The sequence below is a fragment of the Tyto alba genome, unplaced genomic scaffold (assembly GCF_018691265.1).
Source record: "Tyto alba isolate M040663 unplaced genomic scaffold, T.alba_DEE_v4.0 Super-Scaffold_38, whole genome shotgun sequence".
Taxonomy (NCBI): Eukaryota; Metazoa; Chordata; class Aves; order Strigiformes; family Tytonidae; genus Tyto; species Tyto alba.
The window spans coordinates 16348455-16371374 of record NW_024881313.1 but is presented as its reverse complement, the minus strand read 5'-3'; the positions used below and the strand labels follow the sequence as shown (position 1 = coordinate 16371374).

At 35.4% G+C, this 22920-nt stretch overlaps 1 protein-coding gene across 4 annotated transcripts in view; it reads left to right on the top strand.

The window, feature by feature from the left end:
• Nucleotides 1–22920, top strand: part of AKAP9 (A-kinase anchoring protein 9) — a 121825-nt gene that overhangs the window by 21629 nt on the left and 77276 nt on the right. For 2 of the 4 annotated variants that reach the window (XM_042802133.1, XM_042802132.1), the window contains exons 2-5: nt 4657–4911; nt 13676–13720; nt 21187–21240; nt 21655–21825. In XM_042802133.1, coding sequence (XP_042658067.1) covers nt 4657–4911; nt 13676–13720; nt 21187–21240; nt 21655–21825 — 525 coding nt within the window. The remainder of the gene's footprint in view (nt 1–4656; nt 4912–13675; nt 13721–21186; nt 21241–21654; nt 21826–22920) is intronic. The other 2 variants (XM_042802135.1, XM_042802136.1) reach the window with 2 other exon arrangements.

Below are 22920 nucleotides of genomic sequence, written 5' to 3'. Positions count from 1 at the left end.
TAAAAGGAGAGAAACATAGTTTCATTCTCAGAGTTTAGTATAAAACTTTATTTATTACAATTAAGAACTTAATTATACACTGGATATTTGATTGAAATAATTCAGATAATAAACATGGACTCCACAATATTATTTTTTATATTGCTATAAAGTAGACATGTCTGTTTCTAAGAGGATTGCTTTTTTGCCTAGACCCAGGACTTAAAAAACCTATAAGCTGGAAATTGCAAGTTGTTAGTTATTTTTGATGCAGAAGCTGAGACTCAAGGATAAGGAGCAAAATCAGCTGTTACTCACTACTGGAAAACACTGATGGAATTTGTAACAGGATTCCATGCTACTTGGAGGATCCAGGGTCTTACCAGCATGATGGGAAAGGCTGGAGGCAATGTGTTGGCAGATAAGCGGATAGTGAAAGAAGTCTTGCTCTAGACAGGTTTTAGCACACCTGAAAACCGATGGCAAAGTCGCATCACGGCTGACTATGTTCCTGATGCCTTCCCAGGGTAAGGTCCTTATTCCCTGTCGTTCCTCAGAGGTGGATCAATGCAGAGAGTGTGTTCTGAGTGTCCTTCAGCTTCTGTTTTTGGATCCTTCCTCCTCCATGAGTAACTCCTGTGTTTACATCTTTTGCTCTTTCTTGCAACTTTTGTAACTTTACAGAGACTTGACATTGAATTGTTTCAAAACTGCACATTCAGAACTGAGAGAAGCAGTGTCAAGTTCTCCACAGACTTAGTTTTGGCATTATCAAGCTGATATGCCTGGAAGATAGGGTTGACCTCAGCTGGATGCCGGAGTCCCACCAAAGCTGCTCTATGACTCCCCTTCCTTGGCTGGACAGGAGAGAGAAAAATGTAATGAAAGGCTTGAGGGTTGAGATAAGGACCAGGAGAGATAACTTACAAATTGCTATCACAGGAAAAACAGACTTGACTTGGGGAAAAAAAAAAAATTTAATTTATTACCAATCAACTCAGAGTAGGATAATGAGAAATAAATCCAAATCTTAAAACTAGTTTCCCCTGACTCATCCCTTCTTCTCCAGCTAAACTTTACTTCTGATGTTCTCTACCTGCTGCCCCAAGCAGCACAGAGGGACAGGGAATAGGGGTTGTGGTTGGATCATCACACATTGCCTCTGCTGCTCCTTCCCCCTCAGGGGGAGGACTCCTCACACTCTTCCCCTGCTACAACATCACATCCCTCCCACGGGAGACAGTTCTTCATTTATTTCTCTAACACGAGTCCTTCCCACAGGCTGCAGTTCTTCAGGAACTGCTCCAGCATGGGTCCCTTCCACGGGGTGCAGTCCTTCAGGAACAGGCTGCCCCAGTGTGGGTCCCCCACAGGGTCACAAGCCCTGCCAGCAAACCTGCTCCAGCGCAGGCTCCTCTCTCCACAGGTCTGCAGGTCCTGAGAATGGCTTGCTCCAGTGCGGGCTTCCCATGGGCTCACAGACTCGTTTGGGCATCCACCTGCTCCTTCGTGGGGTCCTCCATGGGCTGCAGGTGTAGACCTGTTCTACCGTGGACCTCCCTGGGTTGCAGGGGCACAGCCTGCCTCACCATGGTCTTCCCCACAGGTTGCAGGGGAATCTCTGCTCCAGCACCTGGAGCACCTCCTCCCTCTTCTTCATTGACCTGGGTGTTTGCAGAGCCGTTTCTCTCGCTATTCTCGCTCCCCTCTTCAGCTGCAATTGCGCAGATTTCTACCCCCACCCCCTTCTTAAATATGCTATCCCAGAGGTGCTACCACCATTGCTGATGGGGTCAGCCTTGGAGCTGTCTGGCACTGTCTCTGTCAGACATAGGGGGAGCTTCTAGCAGCTTCTCACAGAAGCCACCCCTGTAGTCCCTCCACTACCACAACCTTCCCATGCGAAGTCAATACAACAAGGTAAAGGAACGTATAGTTGTATTTGTTTCACATTTTATTCACACTGGAAAAACTATTTTTCTAGAAATGCAAAATCTAGAATTATTTTTCTTTTTTAATTAAAGTTTTAATTCTACAAAATTTATTTTCCTTAGTTCCCATGACTGCTGGTGGATTTTCTCCTGTTTGTCATTAAAATGTAGATAGATCCTCGACTCTAGCTCCTAAGTCCCATTTTCTGAAGGAATTAAGTGTCTAAGACTCCCCTGTCTTCATGTGAGCATCACAGAGTGTATTTGTTCAGCAGTAGCTTTTTGTTGTGCTGCTTCTCTCATTTTGAGTTTTTAAAATCTGATTTAAAATGTGAATTTGAAGCTACGTTGCATTAGTAGCTGGACAGTTTTGTATATATGTGAATGTGTGGAGTAAAAAGTGCTATGATTTATGCATGCATCCATCACTAATAATGTAGTTATTTCCAAATTTTTAAAAGCTCATACAGAAATTGTCAGTTGAAAACTTGTGTAATACAAAAATACGAGTGCAGTTTGCATATGCATTTAGCTTCCATATGTGCCCATCTTCATCAATGTTTAAACAGAAAAAAAATAAGGTCTGTTTGTAACTGCCATGGTAGAGTTTAATCTGTTAATTCTGAAGAAGTGAAAGTTGACAACTTAATTTTGAGAAAAATCTGGCATACCCAGATGCCTCAGCTAAAATATGCAAAATACTTGGAGACACACAGAGTAATTCACTTGTCCTTGAGCTACATGTCTAATTTTGTAGACAAATAAAGACTCCAAAGCTGCTTTAAAAATCCAACTTAACTTATCATTACAGAAGGTTTCAGTCAAGTTGAGGAAGAGCGTTCTTGACCACTGGCACTACATGTCATTCATTATTTAAAAATACAAAGTAAAAAAAGAAAAATCTCTCAGTAGTTACACTTGAAGTCAGGTTGTCTGCTTTATGTCACTGCATTTGGACAAATTCTGCTTGTCTTTTGGGTAAGCTGAAAGCTATTTTGTTGAGGTAAACTTATGGTTTTAGGAGAATGTAGTAATGTCGTAAGGAGACAAATGGAACATCACCCTTCGCATTATTGAGAAGCTAAACTTAGGCGCTTTTTAAATTATTTTTTCTTTAAACATTGAAGTCAAGAGGAGACTACCCTTTCTTTTCCTGTTCAGAATTCGTAGCGTTTATAAGCTTTAATAGATTTTTTTGTGAAATAATTAAATTTGCCTATTTAAAAAATAAATTTAAAAAAATCATGGAGTTGAACTAATTGGGGATGTAGTAGGGAGGAAGTAGGTATTAAATATGTAGGTGAGCATATTTGGCTCAGAAAATCTTCAGGTCCTGCTCCTGTAAACAGAGCAGGAGCCATATGCTGTCAGTGGTCCTAAAAACAGAGAAGGCTGAAGAAACCCACAAAGAAATACAAATAAAAGGACATAAGCATGAACTAGCCAGAAGTCGGAACTGATCTGTCAGTGATGCATTTATTTAGATTGGGGCTTGCCAGCTATCCTGGGGCCAGATGAGAACTGGAGAGCATTTCAAGTGACGGCTGGCACTGTAACCGGACGGTGACTGGGAAAGGGGATCCGTGTGTCCTGCTTGATTTGAGTGTTGCTGGGGAGGTTGGATGGAAGCCTGGCTTTCTCGATTGGTGAATATCCTGAGCAAGCAGGCTATCTTTTCTATAGCTTTTTCTGCAAATTGCATCAGATTCCTAAAAAATGCATGATATTTGGGTATTAGTTGATGTAAAAGTATTTAAAGCTTTAAGGTTTTCATTTGCATGCTTCATATTTACATTGGAGCTACATTTATAAAACATATTGTAGCACTTAATTAATATTGGACTCTTCAATTGGAAAATACTGGGTTTTGTTTCCAGATTTTATTGGTAGGATCTGTTTAATTTTGAATTTTAATTGGTAAAACCTGTTGTGCTTGGTTTTCTTCCTTGAACATAAATTCTGTTCTTGTTAAGAAAAAAATATTTTAAATGGATTTTCTTGTGTAAACCACTATAAAGTGATTAAAAGTGATAAGCTCTTCAAAAGGCAGTGTCTTACAGTATTTGAATAGCTTACATACTAATTGGTTTTTCAACTGTGTGCCTAACTCACCTGTGACTTTTTGTTCATCAGCATGTTTTGCTACAAGGTAGTGTATCTTGTAATTTGTTCACTGTTTTTTAGACTGTTCCCTCATGATGTGTTTTGCTATTTCTTTATGTTTTTAGTAACTTGATCTGCTTTTTGAGTTCTAATGTAAACTTTTTATAAAACACTATATGATACTTGGTGGAAGAATGGTTTGCTTTTATCTGTTTCTGTTATAAAAATGAAAAGTAATTTCTGTAAGTTAATTTCAAGGTATTTATTAGTATAAAACTGAAAAATGAGATCAGAGGTTATCTCACTGGATTTGTCCTTTATAGTGACATTTGTGCCTTTACCTTTAAATGTTTTGATTTTTGAGGTACTAGTTTGTGGAACAGTAGCTTGCTAGTACAAAACAGAAAGGAAGTTCATTAATAGATTGTTGGTTTGTATTTAAGAATTTTTTTAAAAAGAAACTCTGTAAATGGAAGAATAATCTGAATGTGTCTCACATGTGCAGCATTAACTTCCAACTTGTTTTCAGTAGAGATTAGTTTGAAGCTTTATGTAAAACAGCTGGTAAGCCTTTATAGAGGGTGTCATTAATAATAAAGGGGGAAACTTTCACCTTTAATTAAAGTTTTTGTCTTTTATGCAGCTTGCCCAGTTTAGGCAGCGGAAGGCACAAACTGATGGTCAGAATGGATCAAAGAAGCAGAAAAAGAAGAAGAAAACAACAAACATCAAAGTTGAAAAATTAGTACAAGATGGGATTGATACTGATCAATCTCGAGGTGATGAAACATCCACGTGCAGCAGCCGAAGGGGAGCAGCTGCTACTGCTGACTTTGCTATTGTCAGGACTTTACATAGTGGAGAAATTATCAAACACAACCAGATTTACACCACTGAGGTAAGTTTGTCTCGGGCTGAAACCAGTTATTTTGGGGAGGGGCAAAATAGTCCATTAATTTTGAGAGTGGGAATCAAGGAATTAGCTGGGATTTTGGATATTATTTTCTTGCCTCCTCTGTCTGTCCTTAATATGTCTAGAGAAGGTATTTTCTACCTGCCTGCTGGCATCATATATTCTGTGGTAGTCAGTGTAATGTAGATTATGGAAAATTTGTTGGTACTGTTTTACTCCCTAAATAGGCAAAAATTGCTTTTGTTTTATTGTGTCATTTTATGCATTTTTTTTTTTTATTAAAAGTTTGCAAATTGCTGTGGATTTTTGATCACTGAGGCTATGGTTACAGCAAAATGCAAAACTAAACATCTTTCTTGTATCCATAATGTAATTTGAGCCTGGTTAATGAGGAGGATGAATGAATTTAGAAAACACTACTTAGAAATGGATGGCTTAAGAGACTGATAAACAGATACTCTACTCTTACTGCTTAATGAAATATAATCTTGATTGCTAGTGGCTGAAAGTACATGCTTCAGGAAGGTTGTAAGATGCCCCGTGTGATATACACTGGCAGTCCAGTTCAGTTCTGAGTGGACATGAATTCATGTAACGTAATATGTTGTTTCAGATATAAGGGACAAGAGATGCTGATGTTATTTACAGCATAGGTTATTCCATTCATGAAAGCAGTGGCTCTAGAAGGATGAGTGGCATTTTGAACAAGCAGCTCAATGCAGATTCCCGGCTCTGTGCACGTGAATGCAGTCTTTTCTGAGAGATGTAGTAGAGATGAATACTCTGCGTTTTGACTTGTCAGTCCTGTGTTAGGAGATAGCATTTGTAACTATTTTGGCTCCATTATCTTGTTTCCACCAGCTGAGAAGTAACAGAGTAATGATACTTTTTGAAAATTTCTTACATCTACGTTAAAAAAAAAAAAGTACCCTAGTGAAAGGGCAGACTATATCACACGAATAAAAAGTTGTAAAGTAATTGGCCTATATGTTTTACAATTTGAAGCCTACAGTAGATTAGTACACTAGGTATTTTGAACTTCATAGACACATGCCTTTAATATGTAGCTTTTCATATTTAGCAAGCTCATATTAGGGCTTCAAAATTGCTTATAACTCAATAAAACTGTCTGTTCAACTCATAGCTTTTCCTTGAGGAGGCAATAAATTTTTTTAAAGAGTACTTAATACCAGAGTGACTGTTTTCATAGGTGAAGATGAGACTTTTTTGCCTTCTAAGGAAAGAGAAAGGTGTACTTTATGAAATGCAACAGGTTATCTACAGCTAAGGAGAGAGGACTGCTAGAGCAGAGAGCTATTTTAGGGGAAGCACTTCAACTGTTGTTTCAACAACATTATAGTCTACGTAAGTATGATAACTGTATGAAGAAACTTGTTTAACCAAATATATTTTGAAGGACATCATGATTGCATGTTACAGATGGACTCTGCTGGTGTACTTGCTCTTAGTTGGGATAAATATCTCTATTACAATTGGAGAAACAGGGCAAAATACAGAATCATAGAACAATTTAGGTTGGAAGGGACCTCCGAGGTCATCTAGTACAGCCCTGTGCTATAAGCATGTCTAATTAGATCAGGTTGGTCCTAGTAGCCTATGTTGGTGTCTGAATGCTAGCAGTACGAAACACAATTTTTAAAATGAAAAAAAATATCTGTGCTGCAATTGCTAAAGATTGCACACATAGATATATTCTTAAGATTGGGTATGGTTTTTCTGAGTTCTACCTTATTCCCAAACCAATTTATCTTACATTTAAATAAGTAAATATAGAGATGGGCAGGGTTTTTTTGTTTGTTGGGATGGTTTGGTTTTGTTTTGTTTTTAAATGTAGCTTTAAAAGAATAAGCATTGTGATTAGTGTTTATTTGTAATTTGGCTCTCTTGAATTACTCACCTCTTAGTGACTTCTAAAATAGTATTCACTTCTACCAAAAAAAAGCTGCTCCTAATTGGGAGAGCACTTTTCTTTGTCACATGTTGTCTCTGGCCTGCTTATTCGTGTTAAATAAGTGGTATTTTGGAGTTGGAAGATGATTGCTGAAATCTTTATCTGTGCAATATAAATAGAAGAGGAAAAATTCTGAAATACTGTCAATGAATCTTGTAACTTACTGCTTTTAGTCTTCCAAGTGTAGTGATTCGGACAGAGAGCCTGTATTACACTAATTGGATTTGAGTTTGCTTAGTTGAAGTGGCAGCCAGTGTAACAGGCAGTTTCAGGCTAATCTCTGCAATGGAGAATTGCAGACAGCTTCTTTGAGCTGTTTGCTTTTTCACCTGACATTAAATCTTTATGAGCTGCTCTGTCAGGAGAGTAAGGCAAGATTACTGGAGGCATTATGCAGGATTATTTTCTAGCTAAATTTTGATTCCACTTACTTATTTCATCTTTTAATGGAATTCATGCTCAGAATTGGTTTTCTGTACCACAAAATAGAACATCTGACTATACTGCCTATCTATCCAAAAATCCCGAATGGGGTCTTTTATGGTAGTTTTGTGGATAGCAGTTTATCTTCCTACAGTTTTTATAGTATGATTTTTTTTTTTTTTAATCCTCAGTGGAATTAGCATGTCCAAATACAAATAGCGAAGAGTTCTCTTACTCAGTAAAAGTAACAGAAAGTGAAATAGAGGTATTCCTCTGGGAGCTTATTTCCTATCTGAAGTTACAGGAGTTTCTTTTCAGAGAGGGCAAAAGTCTGTTTAGAGTATTCAGTTATATTTTCAGTCATCCCTTTACCTTTTTTTTTTCTTCCCTCTGTCTTCCTAATTGTGGATTCCTCCATTCCCCGTAATCCCTTAGGTCACAGAAACTAATTGGAAGAACTCTGGAAGAACTATCATTGTTTTGTACTCTTCTTATCCATTCCATTTTACCTTCTGTCAGAATTTATCTGTAATTTCAGTAGGGCTTTCCATCCTCTGTCAGAGGGACTGTCTATTTGCAAGATATATTAGAGAAATGCCAGTTGGTATTTCTTGGTTAAAGTCTCTGGGTCTTAACTTGTTTCATGTTAAATGCTTTCTGTTTTGGTCTCACAAAGAGGCCTTTGTTTTTTGTCTTTATTCTGTTGCACTCTGGTATCTTTTGGTCTTGACATCCATAGTGTCCTTTTCTATATAGAAGTAAAAATAATCTAGAAGCAGCCCAGGAAATAAATTGGATCAATGAAACTCTTGGTTTTAGGATTGCCTCTTTTTGTAACTTCCTGCAATTAAAAAATGAAAGAAAGCAAAAGCCACTTGCAGGGTAAATAAGTGCTGAGATCACCTTCTCTGAGAAGTCTTGAAATGATACATCAGAGCAGACTGCTTCGCAAGAATGTACTAATGCCAGGAAAGCAAAAGGAATTAACCTGTGGCACAGTAAAATTGTCCTTGAGTCACCTGGGTAGTAAAAGCTATTATACAGAGCTTCTTAGAAAAGAAAAGTTCAAAGTTCTGTGATGAAGAATACCTGCTAATTGACTATGGTTGAATTAGTAACTCATCTTTTGTTTTTCACAGGACAAATCCTTTTGGTAACAGTTTTAGAATAGCTTAACTGTTTACTCAAGTAGGTGATAAAGTTTATAGCTCTGTGTTCATTGTTTCATTTCTATAAATTATTACAGCTGTTAGTGCCTGAGATTTGACAGGCAAGGAACAGAAACAGATTAAGGAGGAGACATTGGGTAGGATTCTTGAGAAAAACTAAGAAAAGTGACAGAAATATGGAAACATAAGCTGTATGGAGAGGGCACCTCAGTGAGAAAAGGTGTAGGTAGTGAATGTAGGGTGGTGAGGGTAAGTCACTCCTGTGATAGAAGCAAAAAACAACCAAAGGCTTTGACTAGAAAAGAGATGTTTCAGGATGTACAATAAGATGAAGGATTTGAAAAAAAGGATACATAAATAAAATGTAGTAAAAAATAGACCAGTCACTTCAGATAATCTAGCGTCATCTGAAAAATGTTTTGAAATTGGGGAATGAAGATAAACTAATGTTTGGAAGTGGTCTGTTCAATAGTAAAGTCCAGTGCCATGAGAGGAGATAATAGATTCTCATCAGCATGTGGTTCTGACTGAAGCCAGTCATCTTTCCATTCACCTGGCCAAAAGATTTCCAGAATATTTTGCCAACTGTCTTTGATGCATAAGGCAATCCCTGGTATGATACCATCCTTTGTCTCTGTAAATACTGATATATAATAGATTTACTGACATGGAAGTTAACTGTATTGAAGAATGGTCTTTGTACATTTACAGAGTATTTAATTTTAGATTAAACATTTTTAAGGCCATATTACCAAAGAATAGAAACCTAATTAAATGCTTAGGTTACCTCTCAGTTGATGATGTTTTCTGATACAGAAAATGTGTACACTGAGGAGTGGGGTACCTCACTGCAAATTATATTCAGATTTTGTAGTGGTTTATCTCCACTAAGATCTACTCTACTTAAATCTGATTGTAGTCAATTGGTTTGGGTTATAAATTACCAGGGAATACATTACTTTGAATTGAATAGTTTTGGGATTAGGAACTAAGAAAGGCATGATGAGGCAATATATAAGAATAGCACTTCATATTCAGAATGTTCTACCAATATTAAAGACACATAAAGTTCAGGGTGACCTAAGGAGAGGGTTTCATGACTGGGATGTTCAGTTTACATTCTTTTTTCCTCCTTTTGTACTCACAGCCCACTTAACTCGTCTTACTCAGGTTGTGATCATCTGTGGGTCACTAGTGACCCATGTGAAACTAGCCAAGCTAAAAAAACTTGTTTCCACTTCTACCACTGGCTAATACACCTTCAAGAATGGATCTAGAATTCTGTGGTTAGATTTTTCTCACAGTTTACACTGAGGTCACAAAAAAGTCAATAATTTACTTCAGTGAGAATTCTGTTCCGTGCGTGCTCAATCTTGGTTCTTGCCCTTTAATATTCTCCATTGCAACTGGAGTAGTTTACTGGATGTCTGTTCTTGTAAAACGTTTGTCACCTATGAAAGTTTTCTAAAGAAACATTATGTGGTTTAAACCTAGCTGGCAGCCAAACACCGCGCAGCCACTCACTCACTCTCCCCCACCACAGGGAATGGGGGAGAGAATTGGAGGGGTAAAAGTAAGGAGGCTCGTAGTTGAGATAAAAACAATTTAATAATTGAAATTCAATCAAAATAATAGTGATTATTATAATAATAGTAATAATAGAAAATACAGATGAGTAATGCACAATGCAATTGTTCACCACCCACCAACAGATGCCCTGCCCATTCCCAGCTAGCAATCCCAGAGAAGTGAGAATCCCAAAACTGCAATCCCGGAGGCAAACAAGAGCTTCCTAATCAACCCTCACCTATATACTGAGCATGACGTTGTATGATGTGGAATATTTCATTGGCCAATTTGGGCCCGTTGCTCTGGCTATGCCCTGTCACAGCTTCTTGTGTACCTGCACGTGGGCAGGACATGGGGAGTTGCAGAGTCCTTGATCTCTTAGCAACAACTGAAAACATCAGTGTACTATCAGCATTCTTCTCATATCAAATCCCACACTGAATCCAAAACACAGCACTATTCTAGCTACTAAGAAGGAAAAATTAGCTCTGTCTCAGCTGAAACCAGGACACATAAAAATCACTTTTCAGTTCTCATGGCCAATTTTGTATATGAGTTCTTTTGTAAATCCTGTGATAATGTTGAGCATCCAGTGCCAAAGGATGTGGCTTTTGAGCAATGCTTAACTGCATATGGAAACAAGTTACTCTGAAATGGACCTCCTGTGTTCCACAGGCTGATTAATCCCTTTTTTGTAGTATTTCCTGTGAGTAATATGTACAGATGAAAGTGTTTTCAATTTTTGTATACTTGTGTTACCTTTAAAGGTACTATCTGCAAAGTTGATTGAGATAGTTAAAATTCAATGAGCAGACATCTCAAAGACTATTCAGTCAACTATCAACCATGATGTCAGTGAAGAAAGTAATAAATAAAGAATTAAATCATTTTGCCAGAAGAGAATAGGTGTTTGTAGCAAGAAAATGCTATGGGGCATAGGTGGTAGAATACATGCAAACTAACAGACTGCAGTCAGAGTGTAACAGAAGCTTGTTTCAGATTCCATAATGTATTGAGAGAACTGATGAATAGCTTCATTGGCATTATCCTGTCTTGTGTTGTTGCTAAATGTGTGTGTATGAATTATTATTTTAAAAATATTTCTTTTTAAACTGGACTCCTGTGGTTCAGACAGATGAGCTGTGTAAAACCTAATTATTTCTGTTGACCAAAGAAGTGAAGCATACATATTTGATGGCTTAATAACAGAAGGAACTGGATTTTGAAATAAGGTTGGTCAGGTCTTAGGAACTGAACATAGCTGCTTGGAGGGCAAGATGAGTGCCCATAAAATGTTGACTACTTGCAATATTATTGATTCTGCCAGCGAAAGAATAACATTGTCTTACAATGTTGGAGTCTAATGTGTATACTCATAGGATTTAAGTATTTTTAACTGATTTTTATCTGGGTTTGAATGAACCCCATAGCACAGAAGATAGATCCATTTAACTTGAGTTCATTTGGCCATCTTTCTGTATTTATCTTCGATAAATCCCTTGGCAAAAATACTTAGTCTTAACAGCCAAAAAGCTATCTAGATGCAGGATTGAAGGAGATATTTTAGAAAGATTATTTATGTTGCTAACAGATAGTGCAGACATAAACTGATGGAGGACTACATGGTTTTTGATAATTTTTAAAAAAAAAAAATTGTTTTTTTTTTTTTAACTTTAGATTGGTATTCAGAAAGGACCAGCAATTTTAAAAAAATCTCCCATCTGGCAAAATTATCATTAAAAAAGTAAAGAATTCTTTTTAGTAATCATGTTCCTTTGAGAATTCACATTTTCTCACTGTAGCCTAAACTTCAACCTACAAGTTCTTTGCCTTTTACTATGACTATCTGCTAGGTTTGAGCTTGTCCCAGGATCTAAACATTCATTTATCATCCTTCATATAAACAAGGGGCTGTTTTGTATAATTCAAAAGCATTACAAGGAAATACTATATAAGAAGTTAAACTACTTGTCCTTGATTTTTGCATGTTGGAGAAGTGCCTGTATTTCATGCACTATATAAAGAACTTTAAGAGTTAGTAGATCTAGTTAAATATGTAAATTTATGGGAATACTTCTAATCTTTCTTTCTGAAGTCTTCAGCATTTGAACAAACCATGAAAAATTGTAGGATAACATGGCCATACATTTGTTATTTGTATTATGAAGAAAAATAACCATGTGGTTTCCCCTAATTTTATTCCTTCTAGAGGACATTATCCTAGACCAAGGACATAGACTACAAACAATATGTAAAATTCATGTGTGTGTGTATGCGTATATATACAAATATGTATATAAGTATATATAATACTAATAAAAATTTATATTTATATTAAAAATAAACGTTGCTAAGTACTAATTGTGTATTCCACAGCAGGAACACTTCTATCACCCTGTAGTTTTAAAATAAAATTTTGATTTGTTTCGGTTTGTGGCTTATTTTTAAGGTGGACCTTTTAAATTTTGAAGACCATATGCACTATATGTATTTTAGCTTCCATATTCATATTTTAAGTTAGTCTTGTGTACTCTGTAAATACGATAATACCCTTTTTTAGGTTCATTACATTGTGGAGCTACGTATTGGGTTCAGAATTTCTAGAATTGATGATGTTTGGACTGTAAAAACTGCAGAGGTCCAGTAGGTCTGAGTGGCAGGTTTCTTTTAAAATAAATACAAAACAAAACACAGTTGACAGTTCTAAATTTTACTATGTCTACTGATACAAAACTATGTTTCTTTGAAAATAAGCCTAACAGAATTCTGTGTAAAATGGAGACTGATTTAATGTGAGGCTGGCTAACAAGTTAAGTGAATTTTGAAAAAGCCCTATTACGTACATTTCATTTTTACTAAAGTAGTTTTAACTCAAAATTACACTTTTCGAGTTCAAAAAGGTATTTACTTATTCCCCAATAGCACACCTTATACATATTATTTAAATATTTTTGCATATTTTCCTACTAATATCTTGATTCTCAAACCTGATACATTGTATGTAGTTCATCAAGATATTCTGTATTTAATTCAAGCATTTTCCATGGCATGTTTATGCTCAGTTTGTTAAGGCTTTGTTCCTTTAATTGCTTTAATTCATTAGATCACAAGTCTTTGTCCTTGTTCTTCCTGATAACTTTTACCTTTCCTTGGTGTTCATGGAAGCTGAAGGAGAATAAAAGTGTTTGTTTTAAAATTCTAGTAAACATCAGAAGTCGTGCATGTGTGAAAATGACATTCTATATATGATTATGTTCTTAATCAAGTAAAATTTATCTATCAAAGAAAAGCCCTTTTCTTGATACTCCATATTTCTTAAATTCTATTTATTTATTTATTTGTTTTACATTTCAAAAATACTATTTTGTACCTGTAGGTACATGACTTTGTCATGTAATTATAACGTTTCCATGATCACAGTTGAAGAGCAAAGTAACTTTTTTAAAGCTGGCATTTCAAGGAGGTGCAAGTGGCCTTTGCTCTATGTATTCTAATCAAATTCATGAATACCTTAATATTCTCTAATACTGTCTACATTCTCAGAAACAGATGGAAAATGTCTTGTTTAATATTTTTAGAGTGCCATCATTGTAAATACTTTAATATTTTATTTTAGCCGGAAAGTGAAATTTCCACCACAGTAGAAGATTACAGTTCTGAGGTAAGACTGAAGTAATGCTTTTCCTAACTTTTCTTTCAACTTTTTCTTTTACGCATTTACTGTGATGCTGTGTATTGTTTTTCAAAAAGAGAAGGAAAGAAACAGCAGACATGATATTATAGACAAAGCTGCTGCATGTCATTACTGGTATGATTAATGTGCCATTGAAGCAAGCATTATGTCAACTGCATAATGGGATGGCTACTATAATCAATAATGTAGTAGATATATGAACTGTTGTAACAGCGTCTTCATTATGGTTCTATTAATGCTTCATGTTGCCATTGGAGTTGTGGCTGTGCATAATTTCTACTAATTTTCTGTGGGAAACTATTTAACAAGTTGACGATGTTTTAATGAGTTCCAAAGCAGCTGTTGCTCAGCGACTGGCTAGGCATCACCCTGCTGGTGGGAGGTAGTGAGTGATTGCCTTTGTATCACTTGTTGTTTGGAGTTTTTGTTTTGTTTTCTTTCACTTATTAAGCTGTCTTTATCTCAACCCATGAGTTTTTCTCACTTTTGCTCTTCCAATTCTCTCCTCCATCCCACTGGTGAGGGAGTAAGTGACTGTTGGGGGGAATTAGCTACTGGCCAGGGTCAACCCACCATACATTGGCTTTTACTACTCATCTCTGTCACATCAAAGGATGGTAACATATATAGAACTTTTGTCTTGCCAAATAAAACAGTTTGTTATGTTTATTAAGGAGTGAACTACATCATGTGTAAATGTGGGTCAAGAATATACTTGCAAGAAATAGCCATGGAATATCAATTACAGTAAATACTGTTTCTAGTTTAAAAAAAAAAAAAGTTTTTTTCATGTCTCAGTTGCTTTCTGTAGTGACAGTCTGGGTTTTGTTTTGCAGATCTTTGTGCTAAATGCTTCTGCAAAACACACCCCAGAATCTTAAGCTTGACAAGTAAGGGGAGATGAAATAATCAAATGAGTCTCCGTTGCCGAAATAAATATGGTGTAGAATACTTTGTTCCTTTCTTGAATTAGCCTTTTGTAAGAGAAGGTGATATACCTCAGTAACTCTTTGTTCCATACTAGTGTTACACCTGCTAACTGTGACGCCTGAAGGAATATACACACCAGACAATACGTCCCTGACCTGTCGCACTGCATGGTACAAAAGTAAATTTGTTAGGGCAGTGAGCAGTCTAGACGTGTCCTGAAAACTGGAAGGACTTTTCTTTCTCAGCTTAAATGCTTTGTCTTCACTTGTTCCTTCTCTCAGCCTATTCTCTTAACCAACTTTGTGTCTGTTTTCTATCCCCTAGTTTTTTGTAAATTCTTCCCTTCTCTGTAACAGCTTCTGTCAATCTTTTCACCTTCCCTTGCCCATCCCCTTTTTCCTGTTGCTTGATTTCTTAGCTCACTCTTACAGGCCTGTTTCTATCCTTCCTCAGTCATTCTGAATGAATCTCAGTTTCTTTCCCAGCCTTTCCAACTTCATCCAAACATTGTTTTTCCTTCTTTCTTCTTTTAATATTTTTTTTCTCCCTCTCCCTTATAAACCTCTTCTCCTTTATTCTCTCTAATTATGTTGAGGTCCTAATGTTGAGTTCAACTTGTCCTAGATGAAAGCAGTAGTTTTTCCTTCCAACTTCTCTCATCAAATCCCGGTTACAGTTTTCTCCACAGATTTGGTTTTAGCCTTTTTAGTTGAATCCTTTTCCTGTCCCTCTCTTCTCCACTCTGACTCTTTCTCTCCCACTTCTCCCTGTCCTTGTTTTTAAGCACCCTCACTTTCTTCTGATATGTTGGGATAAGGCATCTGGGAGTACAGGGAAAACGTTCCCTCACATTCATTATTGGCTACTTTCAAATACAGAATTTTTCAAACACACAATTGACACTTGGTCTGGTAATTAGTGGTTGTTCTTATGGCATGTTTTTTTGTGATGCAAATTTTTAAAAAAATAATAATCTGAGACCAGCACTTTTGGAATTGAAGGTTCCACTCCAGCTGCTGGGGAGTGCTGTAAGTGAAAGAAAGAAAAAAGATTTTTATGAAGGGATAGGTGCAAGGGGTTGAAGCAAACTCTACCAGGGGCAAAAAATCAGTTTAAAGAGTTAGTATTTTTCATGGATAAAATGTGGTTTATTTTGTCCATGGAATTGAAGTAGCAAAGAAAAATAATCCAAGTTTGCTTTATGTATGGTAAGATGATAGGGCAGTATGTGCAAACAGTTTGCCATTGAGACTGTAGCAAATACACTTTTGAACAACTGCTATGACCTTACTGCACCTCTTTAGAATATGCATCACCATGGTATGTGATTACTATTAAACAGAATATGCAGTATGTGAAAAATGAACCCTTGAAAACAGTTGACAATGGCATTGATGTTCATGTATTTTTACATAAAGAAATATGATTAAGAAGTTTTGATCACTTCTGAGGTTGTAGGAAGCAGTGTTGGAGACCGATTACAAAAGCTCAAGAAAACACATCTTTGCACAAGAAGACAGAATACGGAAAAGATCTGTCATAATGCCTCATGATAATTGTGGATATGTTCTGATTTTCAATGCTTTATTTTTAACATCAGTTGAATTCAAAGGTCTCATTTTAAAATGAATTTTCACATCTGAACATTTAACTTTACCCTGCTTCATTCTTCAAAGATTTCTGTAGGTCCCTACAGAGTGTATTAGGGAGCATTTTTTCAGATACTAAAGACTATAGAATTACAGCCAGACTTCCTTCTGAATGTGCCTTTTTAAAAATTTAAATTTCCACAAAATTTCAGATTTCCTTGAAAATACAATGACAGATGTATTTCTAGGCACTTCTTATTCTCATTCCTGCAAAAAGCCCTTTCAACTCCCCGAAAGTTACTAAGTCATAAGTAGGCAACGCAAAACTTTCGAATAGTAACATGATACTAGACCTGATGAAGAACAAACTCAAGTGGTGTGAGTTGCAATCTTAATAAGCTCTTTTTAATTCCAGTCCATTACAATTGGTTGGTATCTGCAATGAGGAAACAACATATTTAGCAATGCGTATATTTTAGGAACTAAATTTTTAATATGTTTCATGTCAGCTGTTTCTTTTATTATTAGAATTTTACTTACATTCATGGCCACCCTGTAAATAAAGTGATCTGAGTCCTCTTCAGTTGAAGAAGATGAAAGTATGTTAAATTTTATCTGTAACAGCATAATTATGAAGTTGTATGAAATCTTGAACTTACCTTTTTTTTCAGATACATTACTTCCTTTTCGGAATGCTAAGAAATCACGCATTGGTAGAAACATAGGCCTGTTGATCCATCTTCTCCCTTGTTATTTAAAACATCTGTATTCTTTTTAGTGGTTTTTGTCAGAAATTTTTGAAATTGAGGCTGTCATGCTTCAAAGTAAAATAGGTGATAAATCGTAGTTGGTAAAATAAGTCAGATGTTTTTAATTCTTTAGCCTCTTCTCTTGAGGAATTTAATAAAATGCAATGATAAGTATTTCCCTCTTTAGGAAACTTATCAGACACACAATTATAAATTAATACAATTGTCTAAGCTAAGTTGAAGGAACAAGTGATTGTTTATATAGGAATTCTTGTCTTGAAGGAGAAGTAAATACAGTCTGTTGTTCAGTTTTGTTCTGATACCTCTCCAAATACCTACGGTATCAAAAGTAGTAGCCAAACTGGACTGATAAATCCTTTTTATGACCAGCTTGCCTTTTGTAAAAAATTACTCCGTTTGAGCAAGAATGAGACCTACCTGCAGAGTCTTAAATTAAATTATAATGATGTTTAGATATTTAAAATTATGGTTTAAAGGGAAGTTAGGCTTTTTCCATGTTAGGATTTTTTGATTTTTTTTTTTTTTTTTTTTAATAACTCTGTAAGGTAAAGATGCCCCCATATATTTTCCACATGCCTCAATTTTACAGAATATGTAAAAGATTGCTCCACCTGATTTTTTTTTTCTCTTCTTGATTCTATTCCCAATTTGCAAAGTGTACCTCTGAAAAGATGGTTAATATGAGGTCTACAAAGTTGTTTGGGTTTTTTTTTGAAATATTATTGAAATTCTATACTTCAACCTTAACTGCTATTTAAAACATTATCTGTTGCATGCTATTAATTTATAGAAAAATATATTAAGCCATGATATCTTAAAAGTCCATAAATTTTTATCCTTCAGAAGTTATTAACTTTAGTTATTTCACATGATTGTAATTATTTTCATCACAAACTGAAAATCATTTTCATTTATGGAGTATAAAAAAAACCCAAGTGAGATTAATTTTTCCTATTTGCTCTGATTGGTAATTTTAGCATAGTCTCATGTAGTCAGTTGTGGCATAAGTAATTGTGGAGAGGCTACGAACATTGGCACACAGTGTTCAAGGTGTAAGTATTAATTATTGTGAAGGAATCAGATGTCTAAAATGTAAAAGGGGGAAAAAATTAAAACATGAGGTAAAATTGTTAATCCATTCCAGATACTTCTGTATGGTTCTACTACCAAATCAAAGCACTTCTTAAATCACAAGTCTACTTGCCAGTCTGTAATAGGTTATATTATTTTCATGCATTAAGGTATTTTCTACATTCTTCAGTGTTTGGACAGTATGTATTGATTTATGCTGAACATGAATCTGCTATTTATAAAGGGGAATCTGTGTAGTACTGGCATTAATGTGATAAGTAGATACTCATTATGCATTATTACAGATATTTCTGAAGTATAATTTCAGGTCTTCCAAGGTCTAAGGAACATTAAAATGGATACAGTGATTTAATAAATTTAATCCTGACCTCTGGTGGCAATTGTCATGAATTGCTGCCTTTATTCAGTGGTCGAAGTTGGTTTTCCTAGTGTTTCTTTGGAAATTCCTTTCATTTGTCTTAAGCATATGTATTTACTGATGCATTGTAAATTAGACCTTTACTTTTAGCCAACAGACTACAAATTATATTTTACTTTATATTAGTAAATACTCTTTCTGTGAATTATTCTGAAAATAGAAGCAAGAAAGAAAAATCAGACAGACGTCCTTTGAGGGACTTCCATAACCTTCACTTGTTTCATGTCTTCTGTTCACCAAAATGTTTGCTCCTGGATAGCTAATATGTTTTAAAAGTAATTTTTTTCTTATTTTGTTATTATTTGTTTATGTGGTTGCATCCAGAGTTTTTGTTAGTCCTTGCTTCCATTATCTTAAAATGCTATGCAATTTGTTTGTTTCTTTAAATGTTTAATTGTTTGCTGGGGTATGTAACTAAGCACGTAATAAGGCAGTGAGACATAAGAACATTTCAGCATTAAAGATGAACTGCAAAGCTTTAAAAGAAGAAATTGTAAGAATCTATATTGATAGTGTTTATGGGTTTACAGAAGATCTCTATAAGAGTAAATTGCTGGGGCCATGAGACAAAATGCAGAAGTCCAACAGGCACTGTGTAGACATCTATTAACACTGAAGTTGTTATCTAGACTACAGTATTTTTATATTGCACATATATAATTAAGATATTTTGAAGCTAATAACTCAGCCCCACTGTCTGTCTGCCCTGACAGAGCAGAATCTCGATCATGCCGGAGGTTGCTGGGCTGCTCGCGAGGCTCCCATCAGCACAACACCCTGCTCTGGTGGTGTGGCTGCTTTTTCCATAGATTACAGTGCAGTTTGTTGTCTTGTCGTGTTTCAACTTGCACTTTACCAGAGGCATAAGGCATTTGAAACAAGAAGGTATCAGATGAGAAACAGAATGGACTACTGTGGTATTGTGGTTCACTTCTGTGATGTCAAAGAGCTAGGCTCCTGTGAAATGAGGCGGGATTTCTGAAATTCCAGACAGTTATTTTGAATGTGTATAATAAATCCCTTTTATAAGTAGAAGGCCTTTTGTAGAAATTTCAGCTGCTAAGGAGTCTGGAAAGTCTAATGAGATAAGGCTTTTATGTCTTTCCTAGTAGCTCTTGTTATAAAGCATCTAAGAGTCTCTCTGATTGTTACACACAGAAGTGATTCACAGGAAGGGAAGCATGTCACTAGGGTAGATTACAAGAATCATACACTAGATCTTTATCAACTAAGCCTAAATAAAATGGGAGTTAAAAAAAGGAAAATAAGTATTTCATAACTGAGTTGCTATTAAACTACTACTGTTACTAATCTGGGACATGTGCCAAAATCTGAATAAAGACGTTGGTGCCAGGCGCTGTGTAGATATTAGTATGTCTGAATGCAGAGTGAACATCTGGCAATACACAAATGATGTGCAGTGCCATCTGTGAATTGCCTGGACTGCTGTTTGCTGCAATTTTCTTTATTCTTTCTAAAACAAGGTAGTAATCCCTATGTAATATCTTCCTTTTTACTGAGGAAGTTAGGGATTGAAAGGGCACTGTGCCAGTTCTGCAAATTCTTGTCTAATGAAGTTTTTTTCATTCTCTTCATACAAATGCAATGGCTATATTGATCCCATTTATAACAGTGTACTTTCATGTCAGGTAGTTTATTGATTTGCTCAGGCATGATAGTCTTTTGTAAATAAGCCCTGATCTGGACTGTGGCAGACATCTGAGCAGTATGGCTTCTTTTTTTGATGTAAATGTAGTATTTGGGTCTGAAATGCTATGATGCCTTTCCATGTGTAGTACCATTATTTTTGTTTCAGATTCTGATGTAATAAACAGCTCTGAGGGGAAATGGAGCTGTTCTTGCTTTCTCATTTTAAAACACTGGTCTGCTGTTTTAATAGCATGCCTGTCTGTTTTGTGGTTACTCGCAAGTACGCAGCATATTCTTTTCATTTGGATTTTTTTTTTTTTTTTTTAACCTGTAACTGCTACTTTGGCTTGTGCTTGCCTTTTGGAGATTCCTCGTTATTGGTTTGCACAGTCTGTAGAACAAAAATTCTTATAGAAGCTGAGAGGGGTTGCAGTGTTAGGTGAGTGAAAGAGGATTTTTTCAAATGTCTTATGTTAAATATATAATTTCTGCTCTCTATCAATTTTAAGAAATTCCTTCAAATTAAGGATGAGATACTGCCTTTCATCCACTATCCAGAGATTGGGGACTTTCACAAACAGTAGATCTTGAGGTGTATAAGTATATTTTAGAAAGCATAACTGTGTTTAGTAATATATAGAAATATTAAACATAAAATTTAAAATGCAGTAGTACTGTATGTTAATAATTTACCGTGTGAAGCTTGCATTGACCTTTAAATCTGAATTCCTTTGTTTTCTCTAGATGTTTAAATTCATAATGTGTTTTTTTTGTTTTAGACAGTAGTATCTATTTTTGAAATTTTGGGTGTTTTACCTATAACCTATGCTTATTTTGATGCAATTTACTATATATAAAGCTATTTTGTATTTCAAATGATTCCCATGGGTCTGCAGGAATCACCACATAAGATTCAAATGAATGGAAAATACAAATCAAGCGTTATTTCAAATAATGTATTTAGAAACTACTGTCTTTATACAGGTAAATGGTTGCAGTTTTGTGACAAGAACAGCTATACCTGCAGAATTATTCAGGGTACAGTATTACAAATTGAATCATAATACTAATGGTGAATACTAAAAACCTCAAACAATTTGTTTTGAACAAAAACTATTTTGATGCTTAATACTATATTTTGCATGCTGTGCTCTGCATCTGCATTGTTTGTTATCTAGTGATATAGTGTATCGCTAAACTTGAAATGTAAAACAATTTAGTACTTCTGTTAAGGCTAAGATTATAAAGCAGAACTTGCAGAAATGCTTTATGTCAGTGCTTTTGAGGTATGAATTATACTAACAAAGGAGGTTACCATGGCAATAAGATCTTTGATGCTGCATCGTATGTTAATGTACTAAGGTGATGTTTGATACGGAATTTTATATTTGAGTTTACTTACTGTGATAAGGCATAAAAAAATGGCATGTTAAGGAACTTGGATTGATTTAGGAAGAAGAATTTGGAGTTGGAGAGCTTTGTTCTGAGCATGGAATGCAGCACTCTCACACGCAGCTAGAGGTGATGGAGAATGAATTGGCTGAGAAACAGCAAGAGATTGAAGAGCTAAACAGAGAGCTAGAAGAAATGAGGGCAGCATATGGTACAGAAGGATTGCAACAGGTATAATTACCTTATGTTGCTTTCTGCTTGCTACTCGGTTATATGCAAAAATGCAGAGCATCACCTGGAAGAGTTCACTCTTAATGACAGCTGTTCAGAAGGCAGTGTGTGGTATAGAATTACACATAATTTATTTCCGTTATATACCATACGCTCTATTTCTTTGAATGGCATTTCCATTGTGTGTCCTTTTTCTTTGTATTTTGACTAAAATTCCAGTCATCTTCACAGCAACTTTCTTCAAATTGGGAATGGAAAGACGATTTTCTTCAAGAAAAGCCCCAATTCTTCTCTAATTGTGCAAAGACTGCATGTCTTTTATACCTTCCTGTTCCTCCAAGATCAAAAAAACTCAGGTTTTACTTCCTAAGGAATGATATAACTGAGTTGATCCTTGAACAAAAAAGCTATTTGTATGTCAGACTTCACAGTCTGAAATACAGGGCAACTGTGTCAGAATGTTCTAATAAACATCTAATAACTTGGGATTACAGCGAAGTATTTCTTACTTCAGAAATACTATTATAATTTAAAGTTAGGTTTTAAAGTAAAGAATATTAAATATTTCTAGTTTAAGCAAGTGGTGCAATGCACAGAAGTCAATGCTTTGTCATGCTTCATGTCTGTCTTATCTCCTTTTTAATTTCTATTCAGGTCACGTTGTATTTTTCTGTTTTTTACAAAGTACTACAGAATACCAAAATTGTTCTAATATTCAGTTGTTTTCACCTTCATTATTGCACAATTATATTTTTTTTCTGCTTTCATTTGTATTTTATCTATGAAAATGGATGTCATGTTTTCCTGCCATACTAGAGTGACCTTTAAGTTGTTGCTCTGGAAGAGGTGGTTTATCATTCACCTGGTGAATCTGTGGTGTTGCATTTTAAGTCATACTTAGCTTCTAATTACTGTGTCTTGTATCTGTTGTGCTAAACATAATCATATTTATAGCATAATAAAAAACATAAGCATAATTTTATTTTCTCACAATTGTGACTACTGTTAGTTTTTCCTGAAAAAGGTGAAAATGAAGACATTTGCATTTATGAGTGGCTATGATTACTATTTTTAAAATTAATTAAAAATATATTA